An 18,096-nucleotide genomic window follows, 5' to 3' on the forward strand; every position below is an offset into this window, starting at 1 on the left:
AAGAGGCCTTAATAAAATCAGTTTTGAATACCTTGAGGGGTGTAGTTTATAAAATGGGGCCATTTTATTTATGGGTGGTTTCTATTATGTAAGCCTCACAAAGTGACTTCAGATCTGAACTAGTCTTTAAAAATTGGGTTTTGGAAATTTTCTTAAAAATTTTAAGATTTGTTTCTAAACTTCTAAGCCTTCTAACGTCCCAAGAAAAGAAAATGTAATTTACAAATGATCCAAACATGAAGTAGACATATGGGAAATGTAAAGTAATAACTATTTTAAGAGGTATCACTATCTGTTTTAAAAGCAGAGAAATAGAAATTTAGAAAATTGCAAATTTTTCAACATTTTTGGTAAATTTGATATTTTTTTAATAAATAAAAATGAAAGATTTTGACTCAAATTTACCACTGTCATGAAGTATAATATGTGATGAGAAAACAATCTCAGAATGGCTTGGATAAGTAAAAGCGATTTAAAGTTATCACCACATAAAGTGACACATGTCAGATTTGCAAAAAATGGCCTGGTCCTTAAGCTGAAAAATGGCAGGGTCCTGAAGGTCAACATAATATTTCTTTGGTTTTGCACAAATCAGTATGAGGTAATAAATCTATTCTGCGCTATGAAAAGCTTTTTGTCTTCATATAACCATACTGATCCTGACTTGTGTGCTTCCTAATAAAATTGGCTGATCACAAAGATCATGAAGGGCTTCTACTAGGGGTGCACCAAAATTTCCAGCTCAGTGCTGCGCAGCCTGCTGTGTCTGCTCTGTGCTACTGCTGTTGTTAGTGTAGCGTGGCCGAGCTCTGTTCGTTCCGCGGTACAGGAGCTTTTGTTTCCTGTACCCGGCCGGACTGACAGGAAGTGCTCACTTAGTGTGCACTTCCTTTCAGTCCGGCCAGGTACAAGAAACAAATGCTCCTGTACCGCGGACCGAACAGAGCTCGGCCACGCTACACAGGCTACACTAGAGGTGACAAGGGAGGGGGAGGGGGTGTGTAAAATGAGAGTGACAAGGGGGTGTGTAAAATGAGAGTGACAAGGGGGTGTGTAAAATGAGAGTGACAAGGGGGTGTGTAAAATGAGAGTGACAAGGGTGGGGGTGTAAAATGAGAGTGACAAGGGAGGGGGGGTAGAATGAGAGTGACAAGGGAGGGGGGGAGTAGAATGAGAGTGACAAGGGGGGGTAGAATGAGAGTGACAAGGGAGGGGGGGTAGAATAAGAGTGACAAGGGAGGGGGGGTAGAATAAGAGTGACAAGGGAGGGGGGGAAATGAGAGTGACAAGGGAGGGAGGGGGGGAAGAGAGTGACAAAGGAGGGAGGGGGAGAGTGACAAGAGAGGGAGGGGGGGAAAAGTGACATTTTTTTTTTAAAATAACCACTTTGGGTGGCATTGTGTGTGTATAATATCTATGTATCTGTTTAACTATTTATTTTAATTCACTTTCCTTTTTTTTTTACTTAAAAAAAGTATTTTAAAAGTATTTGGGCAAAAAGGCAGTTTCGGTTTCGGTTTTCGGTCAAGGGCATCCTGAATTTTCGGTTTCGGACCAGAATTTTCATTTCGGTGCACCCCTAGCTTCTACTAATTTAAAAAACATGGGGGGGGGGTTTATTAGGGCTAGCGTTTTTGATAGCAGTCTTAATATGAAATCTCACTGGTGTATAATGTGCCTAAATTATTAAGAGGCATGCCTCTTAGTAACTGTGGTGCATCCTCAGGAGGTTGGTGCGCCAGAAAGTGAACTCTATACCAGCAAGTAGCTGGTGTGGTTTTCAGGTGTAATGTGCATCAGTTTTGTGGTGCGTGTATTGTTGAATATACCAGGCTTCCGAGTTCCCACATGGAGCTTTCCCATAATCCTCTCACTTTTTGTGGAAGTCATTAAAACGGGAGAAAAGTTACACATTTTTATGTAAAACAGGACTTGTGCCAAAATTTGAAACTTTTCTACATGACAAATAATACATTTACCCCCTCCACCCAAAAAAAATACATATATATTTTAGCTTGTTCTATAAGCTGACAGTCGATTGGCCCATCAAATGACCATGTCAAAACCATCGCTACAACTCCAGACTTAGAGGCCTTATTCAGGCTACACCTGCTAGATCTGTGCTAACGCTAGCCCACCATGCCGCCGAAAGTCCGCTCCGGCCCCATTCACTATAATAGAGGCGGGCCATAAGTCCGGCCACAGCACGGCAAACAAGCTGAGAGGCGGCTGGACAAAGCCGCAGCATCCTGTAGTTTTATTCCGGCCGCCTCTTGGCATGTTTGCCGTGCTGCGGGCGGACCTCCAGACTTCCGGCTGCACGGTGGACTAGCGTTGGCCTCAATTGAATACACCATTTAGAATATATTCTAATGATATATAATAATATTCTATATAATGGACATTGAACCAGGGATTTGTTCTGTGGATCAAGATGGCAGGATTACAGGTTGGACTTGATGGACTTTGTCTTTTGACAACCTTAACAACTATGTAATTACTGTGTAGATATAATATGTATGTTATTGTATAACAGATAATTACAGTAAAGGAAACAGACACGCTTGCAGACATTGTTTAATTGTACGCATTGTATAAAACAAAAACATATTTGCAGTTGGCTTTGAGCAAACATTTTGAACCGTTTGTGTTCTGCAGCTTGCATGTTTGTGCTCATTTTCTCTGTTAGGCCTCTTTCACACGGGCGTGAGTTTTTTTGCCCGGATAAGAGCCGGGTGCGTTGCGGGAAAATGCGCGATTTTTTTCTGCGCAGGTGCAAAACATTGTCATGCGTTGCACTCGCGTGAGAAAAATCGCGCATGTTTGGTACCCAAACCCGAACTTCTTCATAGAAGTTCGGGCTTGGGATTGATGTTCTGAAGATTGTATTATTTTCCCTTATAACATGGTTATAAGGGAAAATAATAGCATTCTGAATACAGAATGCATAGTAAACCAGCGCTAGAGGGGTTAAAAAAAATAAAAAAAAATTTAACTCACCTTAGTCCACTTGCTCGCGAAGCCCGGCATCTCCTTGTGTCTCCGCTGCTGATGAACAGGACCTGGGGTGAGCTGCTCCATTAAATACAGGTTAAGGACCTTCGATGACGTCACTCCGGTCATCACATGGTACGTCACATGATCTTTTACCATGGTGATTCACCATGGTAAAAGACCATGTGATGACCGGAGTGACGTCATCGAAGGTCCTTAAGCTCTATTTAATGGAGCAGCTCACCCCAGGTCCTGTTCATCAGCAGCGGAGACACAAGGAGATGCCAGCTTCGCGAGCAAGTGGACTAAGGTGAGTTAAATTTTTTTTAATTTTTTTTTTAACCCCTCTAGCGCTGGTTTACTATGCATTCTGTATTCAGAATGCTATTATTTTCCCTTATAACCATGTTATAAGGGAAAATAATAATGATCGGGTCTCCATCCCGATGGTCTCCTAGCAACCATGCGTGCAAATCGCACGGCATCCGTACTTGCTTGCGGATGCCATCCGATTTTCACACACCCCATTCACTTCTATGGGGCTTGCGTCACGTCAAAATCGGAAAATATAGAGCATGCTGCGATTTCAACTGAACGCACAAGTGATGCGTTAAAAACATCGCTCATGTGCACAGCCCCATAGAAATGAATGGGTCAGGATTTAGTGCGGGTGCCATACGTTCGCCGCACGGATCGCACCCGCACGGAAAACTCGCCCGTGTGAAAGGGGCCTAAGGCTCTTTCACGGCTCACTCTGTAGCCACTGTGGTCTCCTGAACACAAATCTAAGCTGACCTCTTTGCAGTTAAATAACGTTAACTTAACCACTTCAACCCCGCTAGCTGAAATCCTTAATGACCAGGCCACTTTTTACACTTCTGCACTACACTACTTTCACCGTTTATTGCTCGGTCATGCAACGTACCACCCAAATGAATTTTACCTCCTTTTCTTCTCACTAATAGAGCTTTCATTTGGTGGTATTTCATTGCTGCTGACATTTTTACTTTTTTGTTATTAATCGAAATTTAACGATTTTTTTGCAAAAAAAATGACATTTTTCACTTTCAGCTGTAAAATTTTGCAAAAAAAACTACATCCATATATTAATTTTTCACTAAATTTATTGTTCTACATGTCTTTGATAAAAAAAAATGTTTGGGCAAAAAAAAAAAAATGGTTTGGGTAAAAGTTATAGCGTTTACAAACTATGGTACAAAAAATGTGAATTTCTGCTTTTTGAAGCAGCTCTGACTTTCTGAGCACCTGTCATGTTTCCTGAGGTTCTAAAATGCCCAGACAGTAGAAAACCCCCACAAATGACCCCATTTCGGAAAGTAGACACCCTAAGGTATTCGCTGATGGGCATAGTGAGTTCATAGAACTTTTTATTTTTTGTCACAAGTTAGTGGGAAATGATGATTTTTTTATTTATTTTTTCTTACAAAGTCTCATATTCCACTAACTTGTGACAAAAAATAAAAACTTCCATGAACTCACTATGCCCATCACAAAATACCTTGGGGTGTCTTCTTTCCAAAATGGGGTCACTTGTGGGGTAGTTATTAGGGATCGACCGATTATCGGATTTACCGATATTATCGGCCGATATTCAGGATTTTGAACACTATCGGTATCGGCATCTATTTTGCCGATATTCCGATAGTGTATGGGGAACACAGATCGCGCTGCTGACAGCGCTCTCCGTGTTCCCCTTAGCAGCACAGGGGAGAAGGAGCAGTGTCTCCTCCCCCTGTGCTGCTCCTGCCGCTGCCACCAATGTAAGGACAGGGGACAGGAGGAGGGGAGGAGCTATGGCCACTGCTCCACCAATGAAGATTAATCTATCATTCATTCATATACAGGAGGCGGGAGCTGCAGGATATTATTGCCGGCTCCCGGCCTCTATGAGCTGTAGCTGCGATCTGCGGTAGTTAACTCCTCAGGTGCCGCGGATCGCAGCTACTGCTCATAGAGGTCGGGAGCCGGCTATGTGATCCTGCAGCCAGCTCCCGCCTCCTGTATATGAATAAATGTGGGATTAAGCTTCATTGGTGGCGCAGTGCGCCCCCCCAAGCCCCCCAGTATCAGACATTGGTGGCGCAGTGCGCCCCCCCCCAAGCCCCCCCCCCAGCGGTGGCGCATAGGGCCCCCCCACCCCAGTCGCAGTGCGCCCCCCCACAGGATTCCCTCTCCCTTGCTCCTCCGATCGGAGCCCCAGCAGTGTAATGCTGGGGCTCCGATCGGTTACCATGGCAGCCAGGGCGCTATTGAAGCCCTGGCTGCCATGATAAGCTCCATGCTGCTGTGTGCACAAAGCACACAGCAGCAGGGACAGTGTGAGCTCCTATTCACCCTGATAGATCTCTATCAGGGTGAATAGGACAAGGGTTCTAGTCCCTAAGGGGGCTAAAAGTTAGTTAAAAAAAAAAAGTTACAAAAAAAATAATAAAAACACCAAAATATTAAATATAAATGAAAAAGAAAGATTTACAAAAAAAAATACACATTAACAATAAACATTAGTTTTCAGCAGATTTGTGGGAATTTTTTATTTTTTTTTCAAAAATGAAAATTCCCAGAATATCGGTATAAATTATCGGCTATCGGCCTGAAAGTTCACAAATTATCGGTATCGGTATCGGCCCTAAAAAATCAATATCGGTCGATCCCTAGTAGTTATACTGCGTTGGCATTTTAGGGGCCCATTTGCCCATCAAAATCTGTAAAAAATGAAATCCAAAAGGTGCACTTTGGAATGTGGGTCCCTTTGCCCACCTAGGCTGCAAAAAAGTGTCACACATCTGTCACAACTTTTCAATTTTTTTTATACAAAGTTGGCATTTGACCAAGATATTTCTCTCACCCAGCATGGGTATATGTAAAATGACACCCCAAAACACATTCCCCAACTTCTCCTGAGTACGGCGATACCACATGTGTGACACTTTTTTGCAGCCAAGGTGGGCAAAGGGGCACACATTCCAAAGTGCACCTTTCGGATTTCGCAGGCCATTTTTTACACGTTTTGATTGCAAACTACTTCTCACACATAAATTGCCAGGGCAGTATAACTACACCACAAGTGACCACATTTTGGAAAGAAGACACCCCAAGGTATTCCGTGAGGGGCGTGGCGAGTTCCTAGAATTTTTTATTTTTTGTCACAAGTTAGCGGAAAATGATGATTTTTTATTTTTATTTTTTCCTTACAAAGTCTCATATTCCACTAACTTGCGACAAAAAATAAAAAATTCTAGGAACTCGCCATGCCCCTCACGGAATACCTTGGGGTGTCTTCTTTCCAAAATGGGGTCACTTGTGGGGTAGTTATACTGCCCTGGCATTTTAGGGGCCCATATGCGTGAGAAGTAGTTTGCAATCAAAATCTGTAAAAAATGACCGGTGAAATCCGAAAGGTGCTCTTTGGAATGTGTGCCCCTTTGCCCACCTAGGCTGCAATAAAGTGTCACACATCTGGTATCGCCGTACTCGGGAGAAATTGGGGAATGTGTTTTGGGGTGTCATTTTACATATACCCATGCTGGGTGAGAGAAATATCTTGGCAAAAGACAACTTTTCCCATTTTTTTATACAAAGTTGGCATTTGACCAAGATATTTATCTCACCCAGCATGGGTATATGTAAAATGACACCCCAAAACACATTCCCCAACTTCTCCTGAGTACGGCGATACCACATGTGTGACACTTTTTTGCAGCCTAGATGCGCAAAGGTGCCAAAATTCCTTTTAGGAGGGCATTTTTAGACATTTGGATCCCAGACTTCTTCTCACGCTTTAGGGCCCCTAAAAAGCCAGGGCAGTATAAATACCCCACATGTGACCCCACTTTGGAAAGAAGACACCCCAAGGTATTCAATGACGGGCCTGGCGAGTTCATAGAAATTTTTTATTTTGGCATAAGTTAGCGGAAATTGATTTTTTTTTTCTCACAAAGTCTCCCTTTCCGCTAACTTGGGACAAAAATTTCAATCTTTCATGGACTCAATATGCCCCTCAGCGAATGCCTTGGGGTGTCTTCTTTCCAAAATGGGGTCAGTTGTGGGGTGTTTGTACTGCCCTGGCATTTGAGGGTCTCCGCAATCATTACATGTATGGCCAGCATTAGGAGTTTCTGCTATTCTCCTTATATTGAGCATACAGGTAATGAGATTTTTTTTTTCCGTTCAGCCTCTGGGCTGAAAGAAAAAAATGAACGGCACAGATTTCTTCATTCACATCGATCAATGTGGATGAAAAAATCTCTGCCCAAAAAAAAAAAAAAGGAGGGGAAAGGCGTCTGCCAGGACATAGGAGCTCCGCCCAACATCCATACCCACTTAGCTCATATGCCCTGGCAAACCAGATTTCTCCATTTACAACAATCGATGTGGATGAATAAATCATTGCCGGGATATATTTTTTTTTTATATACAAAGTGTTTGCCAAAGCATATAAACACTGCCACCTCCTCAGCTCATATGCCTCGGCAAACGTATCTTTTACTGCAGAGGAGAAATCTCGTCTTGCAGCGCCGCATACACCGACTTGTGTGTAATCTGACAGCAGCGCAATGCTTCTGTCAGAATGCACATCAGTGCTGCAGCTAGTCGATCGGTTGGTCCACCTGGAAGGTAAAAAAAACAAAACAAAAAAGAAAAAACCAGGCCGCAACGCAATAAATTTTATTAACTTTATAATAACTTTAGAAAAGAACATATAAACTTTATTTAACTTTTGAAACTGAACTTTAGCTTTTTTGCTTACTGTTTTTTTTTTTTTTTTTTTTTTAACGTTTATAGGACAAACCTCTCCTTCCCCATGGGACAATGTGCAAAGCGCAAATCGCCCAAAGATGTGGCAAAGTACATTATGCACTTTATCCCAGGTGAAAGGAGAGGTTTGCAGCAGCTGTGAGTGAAAGGGCCCTAATAGCCCTGTGTGCCTGTCCTGTGAGATGCAATCCCTATGCTAAGTGTACCTGTGTGTGGTACTTCCGGAAACACTCTCCAAAGCATAGGGCAGGGTGGTCAGGGCAGTCAGGACAGAAATAGCAGGTGTCACGCCTTATTCCACTCCTGCTACAGACACAACATTTTTTTCGGGGTGGCGGTCGGTTTGAGGTACCAGCAACGACACTGGGGAAATGTCGCTCGTGTAGACGGCTAACTACACTGGTGGATGGGGCCACGGAACCTCCTGGGTACAGGAGGTTCGCGGTGATCTCTTCCTGAAATTTGAGGAAGGATCCAGTTCTCCCAGCCTTACTGTAGAGAACAAAACTATTATACAGAGCCAATTGAATTACCGTATTTTTCGCCGTATAAGACGCACCTAGGTTTTTGGGGAGGAAAATAAGAAAAAAAATATTTTTAACCAAAAGGTGTGCTGTGGGTTTGGAACTAGGTGGTCTGTGGATGGCACTATTACTGGGGATCTGTGGATGACGGACACTGTTATGGGGGGATCTGTGGATGACGGACACTGTTATGGGGGGATCTGTGGATGACGGACACTGTTATGGGGGGATCTGTGGATGACGGACACTGTTATGGGGGGATCTGTGGATGACGGACACTGTTATGGGGGGAACTGTGGATGACGGACACTGTTATGGGGGAACTGTGGATGACAGACACTGTTATGGGGGGATCTGTGGCTGGCACTGTTACAGGGGGGGGGATCTGTGGATGGCACTGTTATACATGTGTCATCCACAGACCCTCCCAGCCCATAACTGTGCCATCCACAGATCCCCCGCCACTCCAGTATACTAATATAATATGACTTATTCAATTAATAGTTATTAAATATGCCTCTTTATTCCTAATAGTACCTTAAATCCTAAGAGCTTCAGTACAATGCCGGCAGTCCGGGCAGCCGGCGCGGCGCGTCACTCACTGACGTCACTTGCCTGCGCCGCCTGCTTCATTCATAAAGTAGGCGGCGCAGGCACGTGACATCAGGGAGTTACGCTGCCGCCCGCCCGGCCTGCATTGTACGGATGCGCTTAGGATTTAAGGTACTATTAGGCATAAAGGGGCATATTTAATAACCATTAATTGAATATGACATATTTTATTAGTACACCGGAGCGGCGGGGCGGGCCTTTAGTACAGTGACTGCACCGCCCCGCCGCTATTGCCGGCCCCAGCTCCTCCTCCCAGTCCCTCCCCGAGTCCCCGCTCGCTTTACATCGCTGCCAGCGATGTAAAACTGACTGCATTCGCCGTATAAGACGCAGGGGCATTTTCCCCCCATTTTGGGGGAAGAAAAAGTGCGTCTTATACGGCGAAAAATACGGTAGGTATACAGACACCTTTTTATACCAGCGTCTGGTGCGGCGGGACACTAAATATGGAGCCAACATCTAGTCATTGAAGTCCACCCCTTCCATGTGAAGGTTATAGTCGTGGACTGAGAGGGGCTTTTCAATGACGCGGGTTGCCCGTTCAATTTGGATTGTCGTGTCTGCGTGAATGGAGGAGAGCATGTAAACGTCACGCTAGTCTCTCCATTTCACCGCAAGCAGTTCTTCGTTACACAGTGCGGCCCTCTCCCCCCTTGCAAAACAGGTGGTAACGAGCAGTTGGGGGAAGCCTGCGCGACTAGTTCGCGCGGTGCCACAGCAGCCAATCTGTTCTAGAAAAAATGCCTGAAGAGGGCCACACTTGTGTAGAAATTGTCCACATAAAGATGGTACCCCTTGACAAATAAGGGTGACACCAAGTCCCAGACTGTCTTCCCACTGCTCCCCAGGTAGTCAGGGCAACCGACCGGCTCCAGGGTCTGATCTTTTCCCTCATAGATCCGAAATTTGTGGGTATAGCCTGTGGCCCTTTCACAGAGCTTATACAATTTGACCCCATACCGGGCGCGCTTGCTTGGGATGTATTGTTTGAAGCCAAGGCGCCCGGTAAAATGTATAAGGGACTCGTCTATGCAGATGTTTTGCTCAGGGGTATACAAATCTGCAAATTTCTGGTTGAAGTGGTCTATGAGGGGCCGAATTTTGTGGAGCCGGTCAAAAGCTGGGTGGCCTCTGGGACGAGAGGTGCTATTGTCACTAAAGTGCAGGAAACGCAGGATGGTCTCAAATCGTGTCCTGGACATAGCAGCAGAGAACATGGGCATGTGATGAATTGGGTTCGTGGACCAATATGACCGCAATTCATGCTTTTTGGTTAGACCCATGTTCAGGAGAAGGCCCAGAAAAATTTTAAATTCGGAAACTTGGACTGGTTTCCACCGGAAAGACTGGGCATAAGAGCTTCCCGGGTTGGCGGATATAAATTGAGTGGCATACTGATTTGTTTCTGCCACGACTAAGTCCAAGAGCTCTGCAGTCAAGAACAGCTCAAAAAATCCCAGGGCCGAACCGATCTGAGCTGTCTCAACCCGAACTCCAGACTGGGCGGTGAAAGGGGGAACTACAGGTGCGGCTGAAGTTGGGGACTGCCAATCAGGATTTGCCAGCACCTCAGGGATTCTAGGGGCTCTACGGGCCCGTCTGTGCTGTGGCTGCGACGGGGTAACTAATGCACGTGCCACCGTACCAGCTTCAACTGCCCTTCTGGTGCTCGCCACTTCACCATGTTGTATGGCAGTGCTGGTACTAGGTCCAGGATGGGCTGCGCTGCTGGTGTATGCCTCACCACGTAATCCGACAGCGCCAGCCCCACTCTGCTGCCGTTGAAACGGATCCTGCGCAACCTGTGGTCTAGCGACACGGGGCCGGGTACGCCTGGTGCTATCAGGGATCTCAACCTCCTCGACCGAACTTTGGGTCAGACTGCCACTGCTTTCTACAGGTTCATATTCTGACCCGCTAGATTTATCAGATGAGGGTTCCTATTCCTCATCCGACTGGGTCAGAAGCCTGTAGGCCTCTTCAGAAGAATACCCCCTGTTTGACATTTGGGCAACTAAATTTAGGGGTATTCCCTGAGACTACCCAAGAAAAAAAGCAAGCCTGTCTTACAAATGGGAGGCTAGCGAAGTACCGGAGGCCGCTGCGGTTGATAAAAAATATCAAAACTGATTTTTTTATCGCCGCAGCGCGTGTAAAGTGAATGTGCAGTGATCAAAAAAATATATATTTTTTTGTCACTGCGGCGGGGCGGGCGTGGGCGAACGCACGTGTGGGCGACCGATCAGGCCTGATACTATTATAGATCTGACTGTAATCAGTTCTGATCGCTTACAGATACTATAAAAGTACAAATGCTGATTAGCGATACGCTAATCAGCGAATAAGTGACTGCGGTGCGGTGGGCTGGGCGCTAACCGATCGCTAAACTACCTAACCAAGGGACCTAAACTATCCTAAAACCTATCAGTCAATACCAGTGAAAAAAAAAAAGTGACAGTTTACACTGACCACTTTTTTCCTTTTCACTAGTGTTTGACAGGGGGCAAGAAGGGGTGATCAAGGGGTTAATTGGGGTGCTGGGGGGGTGATCTGGGGGCTAAGTGTAGTGTTGGTGGGTACTCACAGTGATGTGTGCTCCTCTGCTGGAACCAACCGACCAAAAGAAGGAGCAGAGGAGCACAGCAGCCATTTAACACATCATATTTACTAAATATGATGTGTTAGCTGGCTTCTGATTTGTTTTTTTGAAAATCATCAACCTGCCAGCCACGATCATTGTCTTTTAAATTTTGCCGGCCCAAGATGCGCATGCGCGGGCCGGCTTTGCCCGAAATCTCGCGTCTCGCGAGAGGACGCACCGGCGCGTCCACCCAGAGAAACAGGACCGCCGCAAAGACGCATTCCTGCGTACGGCGGTCCTTAGCAGGTTAAAAGGATTCTCCAGGATTTACCTATTCACCACCTATCCTCAGGAGCTCCCATGAGCTCTGCGACCTCTTGTTCGTGCTTGGTATTGCAGCTCAGCCCCATTCATTTCATTGAGCTGCGCCTTGGCCATTTGACTGATGAACGTGATTTCACATGGCCTAGGAAGAGTCTCACAGAGTGCTACGGCCTCTTTCTACAGTGCAGTCGGACTCCTGCCAATCTCATATTGATTACCTATCCTGTTAGGCCATCAGCCTGTAAATCCCGGAGAACTTCTTTAAATACAAACGTATGTCTGCATTATGAGCATTCAGGAGACTACATAGAGGAGCTACAGAAAAAACTGCCAGAGAGCAAATCCAGCAGCTTGTATTGTATTAAAGAACATGCAAACTGTAGAAGACAAACGGTTCAAAACTTTTTAATAATAAAACCAGTTGCAATTATATTTTATTTCATAAAATACATGCAATAACAAAGTCTCCAAAATGTCTCTAGACTTTAAAGGGGTTGTCCGATATCTAAAATATCCCCCAGATGCCTGGGCCCCTTGTATGGATTATACTTGCCTGCTCCCCGGCACCCGCGTCGCTCCGGATTCCTTCACGGTTGCCGCTGCATCTCCGCGTTTCTCGGATCAAAACACCCATAAGGGGGCTCCCCCCCCCCCATCGCGGCCTGCTATTGGTTGCTCCCCCCCATCGCCGGATGTTTTGATCCAAGTGATGGGGAGATGCAGCGGCGGCTGTGCAGGGGAGCAGGTAAGTATAATCCATACAAGGGGCCTGGGCATTGGAAGGGATATTTTAGATATCGGATAACCCCTTTAATCCAGGTGGATGAGCTCTACTAAGCACCATAACAACTTATCTGACATTTCCATGGGTTAGGCTGACAGCGCTACCTGAAATTTTAAGCTGAACAGGCAGAGGCTCCTTTATTTTAGCAATCAGGAGGCGATCCCAGCTCAAGAACTATGGCTAGTGCCTCAATAACATGTCAAACTATGACTAAAACTGTACATACCATTTAAATATTGTTTACTTCAGTATTCTTTTTTATTAATTACAATTTTTATGTGAATAAAATGCAATGTTGGTCTATGGAACTATTCACACGGTCTTCTAACATATACAATTTGAAATACATAGCATGTTCTATTCTTATCCGTTTTGCAGATGCAAAACATCAATTGAAGTGTATGGAAGGAGTTTAAATGACATATCATACATACTGCCCCCACCCGTATGTGAAAGGGGCCCATCTTATGTGTTTCCTGTTTCTCCTTAGAAGCCAGTCCATTCATATCAGAGATCCATAAAACAGATGCAACACTGATACAATATGAACCGTAATAAGGCCATATTGTAGATCTGTATCACACATGTCCACAACCATTCCAGGTAGAACCAGGCAGGATGTATATTTAGATGTTCCGTTTCTTAGGAGCTAAACTTTATTCTGGAGCTTAGAATGTGGTCACCTTTAAGTTATGTTCTTGCTTATGTGATATTGCTTTTATGTTTTCTAATGTTTATACTTGCCTTTACACCATCAATCTCAAACACTTGTAATATTTTCTTCTTCACAGGCTTCAATGTAGAAACGGTAGAATACAAGAATATCAGCTTCACAGTGTGGGACGTCGGTGGCCAAGACAAGATCCGGCCACTGTGGAGACATTATTTCCAGAATACTCAGGGTGAGCTGTTATATTCTGTATACATAGTGTCCAGTTTTTCATGACTTCACGAGGTGTAAGCGATGATCATTGTTGGGGAATGACTTTAATTTAGAAAATCTGTAGCATTAGGGGGTTTTCTTTTACACAATTAAAAGTTTTCAAATTGGAAAAAAAAATGCAATCCTGCCATTGTTTTACGAGTTTCGTATATATGGCGTTTACTGCGTGGTAAAATGACACAATAGCTTTTTCTATGGGTCAGTGCAATTACAGCAATTCAAAAATGTATGTTTTAATACTTTTCAAAAAAACTTCTGTGCATCACCCTATTCTCACGCCCATAACTCTTGTGTATTTCTATGTGGGGAGATCTGTAGTTTTAATTGATACCATTTTGGGGCACGTATGACTTTTTGATCATACAGCAAACACCCGGCACTAATGGACTTTTAACCCTTCAGATGCCTTGGTCAAAGGTGACCACTGCATGTGGATGCCCTAAAACCCAGAAGTTCGCCCTTCCATGTGTACTCCGGCTCCCCTGGCAGGGATCGGGGGAGCCAGAGCGTGTATGCGGCAGCCCCTGTCCTCCTGTAAGAGGAGGCTGCTGCATATTAGCTTCTATGGCGCTAAAAATGTTAAAATAAAAAAATTCTAATTACACCCTTTCCCCAAAATGTAAATAAAAATATGTAAACAATAAAAAGTACAAATAATGGGCATCGCCACCTGTGAAAACGTCCATACTATCAAAATATTAAAATATTTTTCCAAAGCGGAAAAACAGTCAAGATGCCCAATTTGCTGCTATTGGTCGCTTCATCAAAAAGTCTTACACAAAATTGTATCATTGAAAAGTACTGCTCGTCCTGCAAAAAAAATGAGCCCTCACACAGCTCCGTACACATAACTACAAAAAAGTTACAGGGGTCAGAATATGGCGATGAAAAAAAAAGTTATTTTTTTTCAAAGTTTTTTTTTTCTTCAGTATTAAAATGCAAGAAAAACTATACATATGTGGTATAGCTGTAATCGTACTGACCTGAAAAATAAAGGTAACAGGTCAGTTTCATCACATAAATTTCTGGTGGAATGGTGCTTGTTGTGTTTTTTTTTTATAATTCTGCCACTTTTGGAATTTTTTCTCACTTCCCACCACATTTTATGCAACCGTATATGGGGCCATTAGAAAGTGCATCTTGTCCTGCAAAAAACAAGCACCATATAGCTATGTGAATGAAAAAAAAAAAAAAAAAGGTTATGGCTTTGGGAGAGCTGGGAGTAAAAAACAAAAAAACGAAATAATGGAAAATTTCCAGGTTATTAAAGAATTAATGTCTGACTTATATTAGGACAATTGAACATGATACATGTGTTTCCATTCTATTTTTTCAGGGTTAATATTTGTGGTTGACAGTAATGACAGAGAACGAGTTAATGAGGCACGGGAAGAGTTAATGAGGATGCTAGCAGAAGATGAGCTTCGGGATGCTGTACTGCTTGTTTTTGCAAATAAACAGGTTGGTTGATGTGCTGTTCTCTATATGTGGAGTCTGTCGTGTCCATTTTATTTCCCTAATCAAATCACTTTCGAAATAATCTCTTTCCAGGACCTTCCCAACGCTATGAACGCTGCAGAAATCACAGACAAACTGGGCCTTCATTCTCTTCGTCATCGCAACTGGTACATCCAGTCCACCTGTGCCACCAGTGGAGATGGTCTCTACGAGGGCCTGGACTGGCTAGCCAACCAACTAAAGAACAAGAAGTAACGATTCCCGGCCCTTCCTCAGCCTCCCCAGCGTGCGCCTGACTCTTCCTCCCCATCCCCTCCATCCAAAATTCCCTCTTTAGCCAGGGCAGTTTGGGGTTGGCGACCGACACAGACCACCCTACCCCACCTGCTTCTCCTGGCTCCACACTCGCTTACTTTGCCGTTTTGGTTTGGGGTGTTTTTATCGGGTGCCGTGTTTCTTCTGACTCATCCAGCTGCTGTTACTTGCTCTTTATTTGTCCTTTTTGGAGATTTTGGGTGGGGGAGGACTTGTGAGATTTGGCAGAATATGCCATAGCAATCTACCCCCTGTAGACAGGGTTGGTAAAGAAAGGATTTGGGAGCTGTGCTGTTTTGTGTCTGTATGTTCTGTGGAAGCTCCCTCTGCTGAAGATTGAGAGATGTATTTGGCTTCTTGTGTTTGTTATTAAGGCAGGTTGTCTCCAGTGCTTCATACAAGAAAAATTGGTACACCGACCGAGTGAACTTTTAGTTTTTTTCAGAGGAAGGGTACGTCATGTTTGGGTCCTTTTTAAATGATTGATTCGTATTACTTTTGTTATTTATTAACATTTCATATATTCCCAAGTCGTATATATATTCTGTATTCAATAAGGATCTCATTCAGTATCGTATACTGTGGTATATATCAGCATAGAGCTTACGGGGTGCTGCTGAAATCAGACTCCTCCGCTCTTATGCTTCATTCATATCCGATACACACAAGAGCTGGTTCTTTACTGTGTTTGAAGTGTTGTGCAATGAAGATTCAATGGTTGCTAGCAAAAATGACTCCTGTGTCCTCTGGTGGTAAAAAACTGACCGCAAAAGCCATAGTATTATTTCCGTTGCAACTGTATTAAGCCAGTGGGAAAGTTTCGCGTCTATGAGCCGTGCATGTGGGTTGTGCTTTTAATTTCTAGACACCTGCTGTAATGAAATAAGAGGTTATTTGAGCACATTGTGCTCTCGTCTCACCACCCTTATTTATAATGACTGGAGCAGCTCCCAGTGAAGTCATTGTGGCCATCTACACTCCTGCTGTCAGTTACATCACTGGGAGGCCGGCCAGCTGATGAAGTTCCAATAGCTTCGGATTTGCATTGAGAGGTTTCAATAAAACCTAGATTTTTCTATAACCGACACTGACAACTCCTACTACAACTTTTAGTCGTTGCTAAATATTTCATTTTGTCTGTGGTTTTAATATATTTTATCATGATAACTCTGCTAAATAAAAGAAAACGGACCGCAGCACTCCTGGATTTAGGCTGAATACGTGTTCAGCAAACAGCATGACAGGGATTTAGTGTTAAGGTGATTCATCTTTACGTCATAGATTTAAAACTGATTTTCCAAGTGACCTTTTTCTGTCTGCAATATGTTTTCAGATGGAAGAATCTCCATGATTGAAATGACAGGAGTGTCAGATACCAAAATCACTCCTGATATCTTTTTTTATTTTCCTGTTCCTGCAGAAATTAGAGATTTAGAGAGATTGGGCTTGTGTGGACTCAGAATGGGTCACTTTTAGCCCTTGGCAGTTAGGAAAGCATCATGGGAGATGGAATTCGGAGACTGTTGTCTTCCCTCGCTGCTGTTCTTTTCTTTTTCTTGGGGAAAATATTTCATGTGTTCCTATCCCATGTCTTCTCTGAGAGAACATCTGCTACTGCAGGATTTGGGGAAATTAACATGAAGCTATCACATTGTGGTCAATTTTGGTAAAATTACCCTCTTTGCTAAAGTGCTAATGAATTGTAAAGCTAATAATATTGTACTATGGCCATCACACATGCCTCTTGATTATTTCATTTAACCCCTTAAGGACACATGACGTATCGGTACGGCATGTTTCCCGAGTCCTTAAGGACACATGACGTACCGGTACGTCATGTGTTGTTCCGATCACTGCCGTGCGGCCGGCTGTGATCGGAACAAGGTGCCTGCTCAAATCATTGAGCAGGCACCTCGGCTAAATGCGCGGGGGGGTCCCGTGACCCCCCCATGTCCGCGATCGCAACAAACCGCAGGTCAATTCAGACCTGCGGTTTGTTGCGCTTTCTGCAGTTTCTGATCGCTGCGGTCCCTGACCGCGGCGATCATAAACTTTAGTGTGGCGAAAATATATATTTATTACCCCCCCTGCACCTCTGAATGATTTTAGCCCGGTGGGAGGTGCAGGGGGGGTGTTGCGGGCGGTGGGGGCGGTGCGGGAGGCGGGCGGTGCGGCAGGCGGGATCGCGATCCCCCGCCCGCCTCCTATTGCGTAATCGTTGGTGTACAGTGGGTATACCAGGGTGCCAGCACATTGCTGGCACCCTGGTATAAACGGCTGACATCGGTGATGCGATGTCAGCCGTTTAACCCTTTCCATACAGCGGTCCGTACGGACCGCTGTATGGAAAAAGTTAACAGTAAGAGGGAGCTCCCTCCCTCTCCGATCGGGGGGCTGCAGTGCCTTTGCAGCCCCTCAATGGAGAGGGAGAGAGCCCCCAGACAGCCCCCCCAGAGCCCCGTCCTTACCCTTCCCCGTCTGCGCAGTTCTGACCATAACTGAGCAGACGGGGAAGGTTCCCATGGCAACAGGACGCCTCTCAGGCGTCCTGCTGTCCATGGTGCTGAACAGATCTGTGCTGAAAGCATAGATCTGTTCAGTGTAAGTAAAATATAGTACAGTGCAATATATATTGTACTGTACTGTATTATACAGACATCAGACCCACTGGATCTTCAAGAACCAAGTGGGTCTGGGTCAAAAAAAAAGTGAAAAAAAGGTAAAAATCAAAAAACACATTTATCACTGATTAAAAATTAAAAAAATAAAATTCCCTACACATGTT

At 44.4% G+C, this 18,096-nt stretch overlaps 1 protein-coding gene across 1 annotated transcript in view; it reads left to right on the plus strand.

Moving 5' to 3' along the window:
- Positions 1-17,144, plus strand: part of ARF3 (ADP ribosylation factor 3) — a 38,528-nt gene extending 21,384 nt beyond the window's left edge. Inside the window, exons 3-5 of the mRNA XM_044284584.1 lie at positions 13,387-13,497; positions 14,875-14,999; positions 15,090-17,144. Of these exons, the coding sequence (XP_044140519.1) occupies positions 13,387-13,497; positions 14,875-14,999; positions 15,090-15,251 (398 nt within the window). The 3' untranslated portion in view covers positions 15,252-17,144. The remainder of the gene's footprint in view (positions 1-13,386; positions 13,498-14,874; positions 15,000-15,089) is intronic.
- Positions 17,145-18,096: the final 952 nt, after the last annotated feature.

Source organism: Bufo gargarizans, chromosome 3 (genome assembly GCF_014858855.1).
Source record: "Bufo gargarizans isolate SCDJY-AF-19 chromosome 3, ASM1485885v1, whole genome shotgun sequence".
Taxonomy (NCBI): Eukaryota; Metazoa; Chordata; class Amphibia; order Anura; family Bufonidae; genus Bufo; species Bufo gargarizans.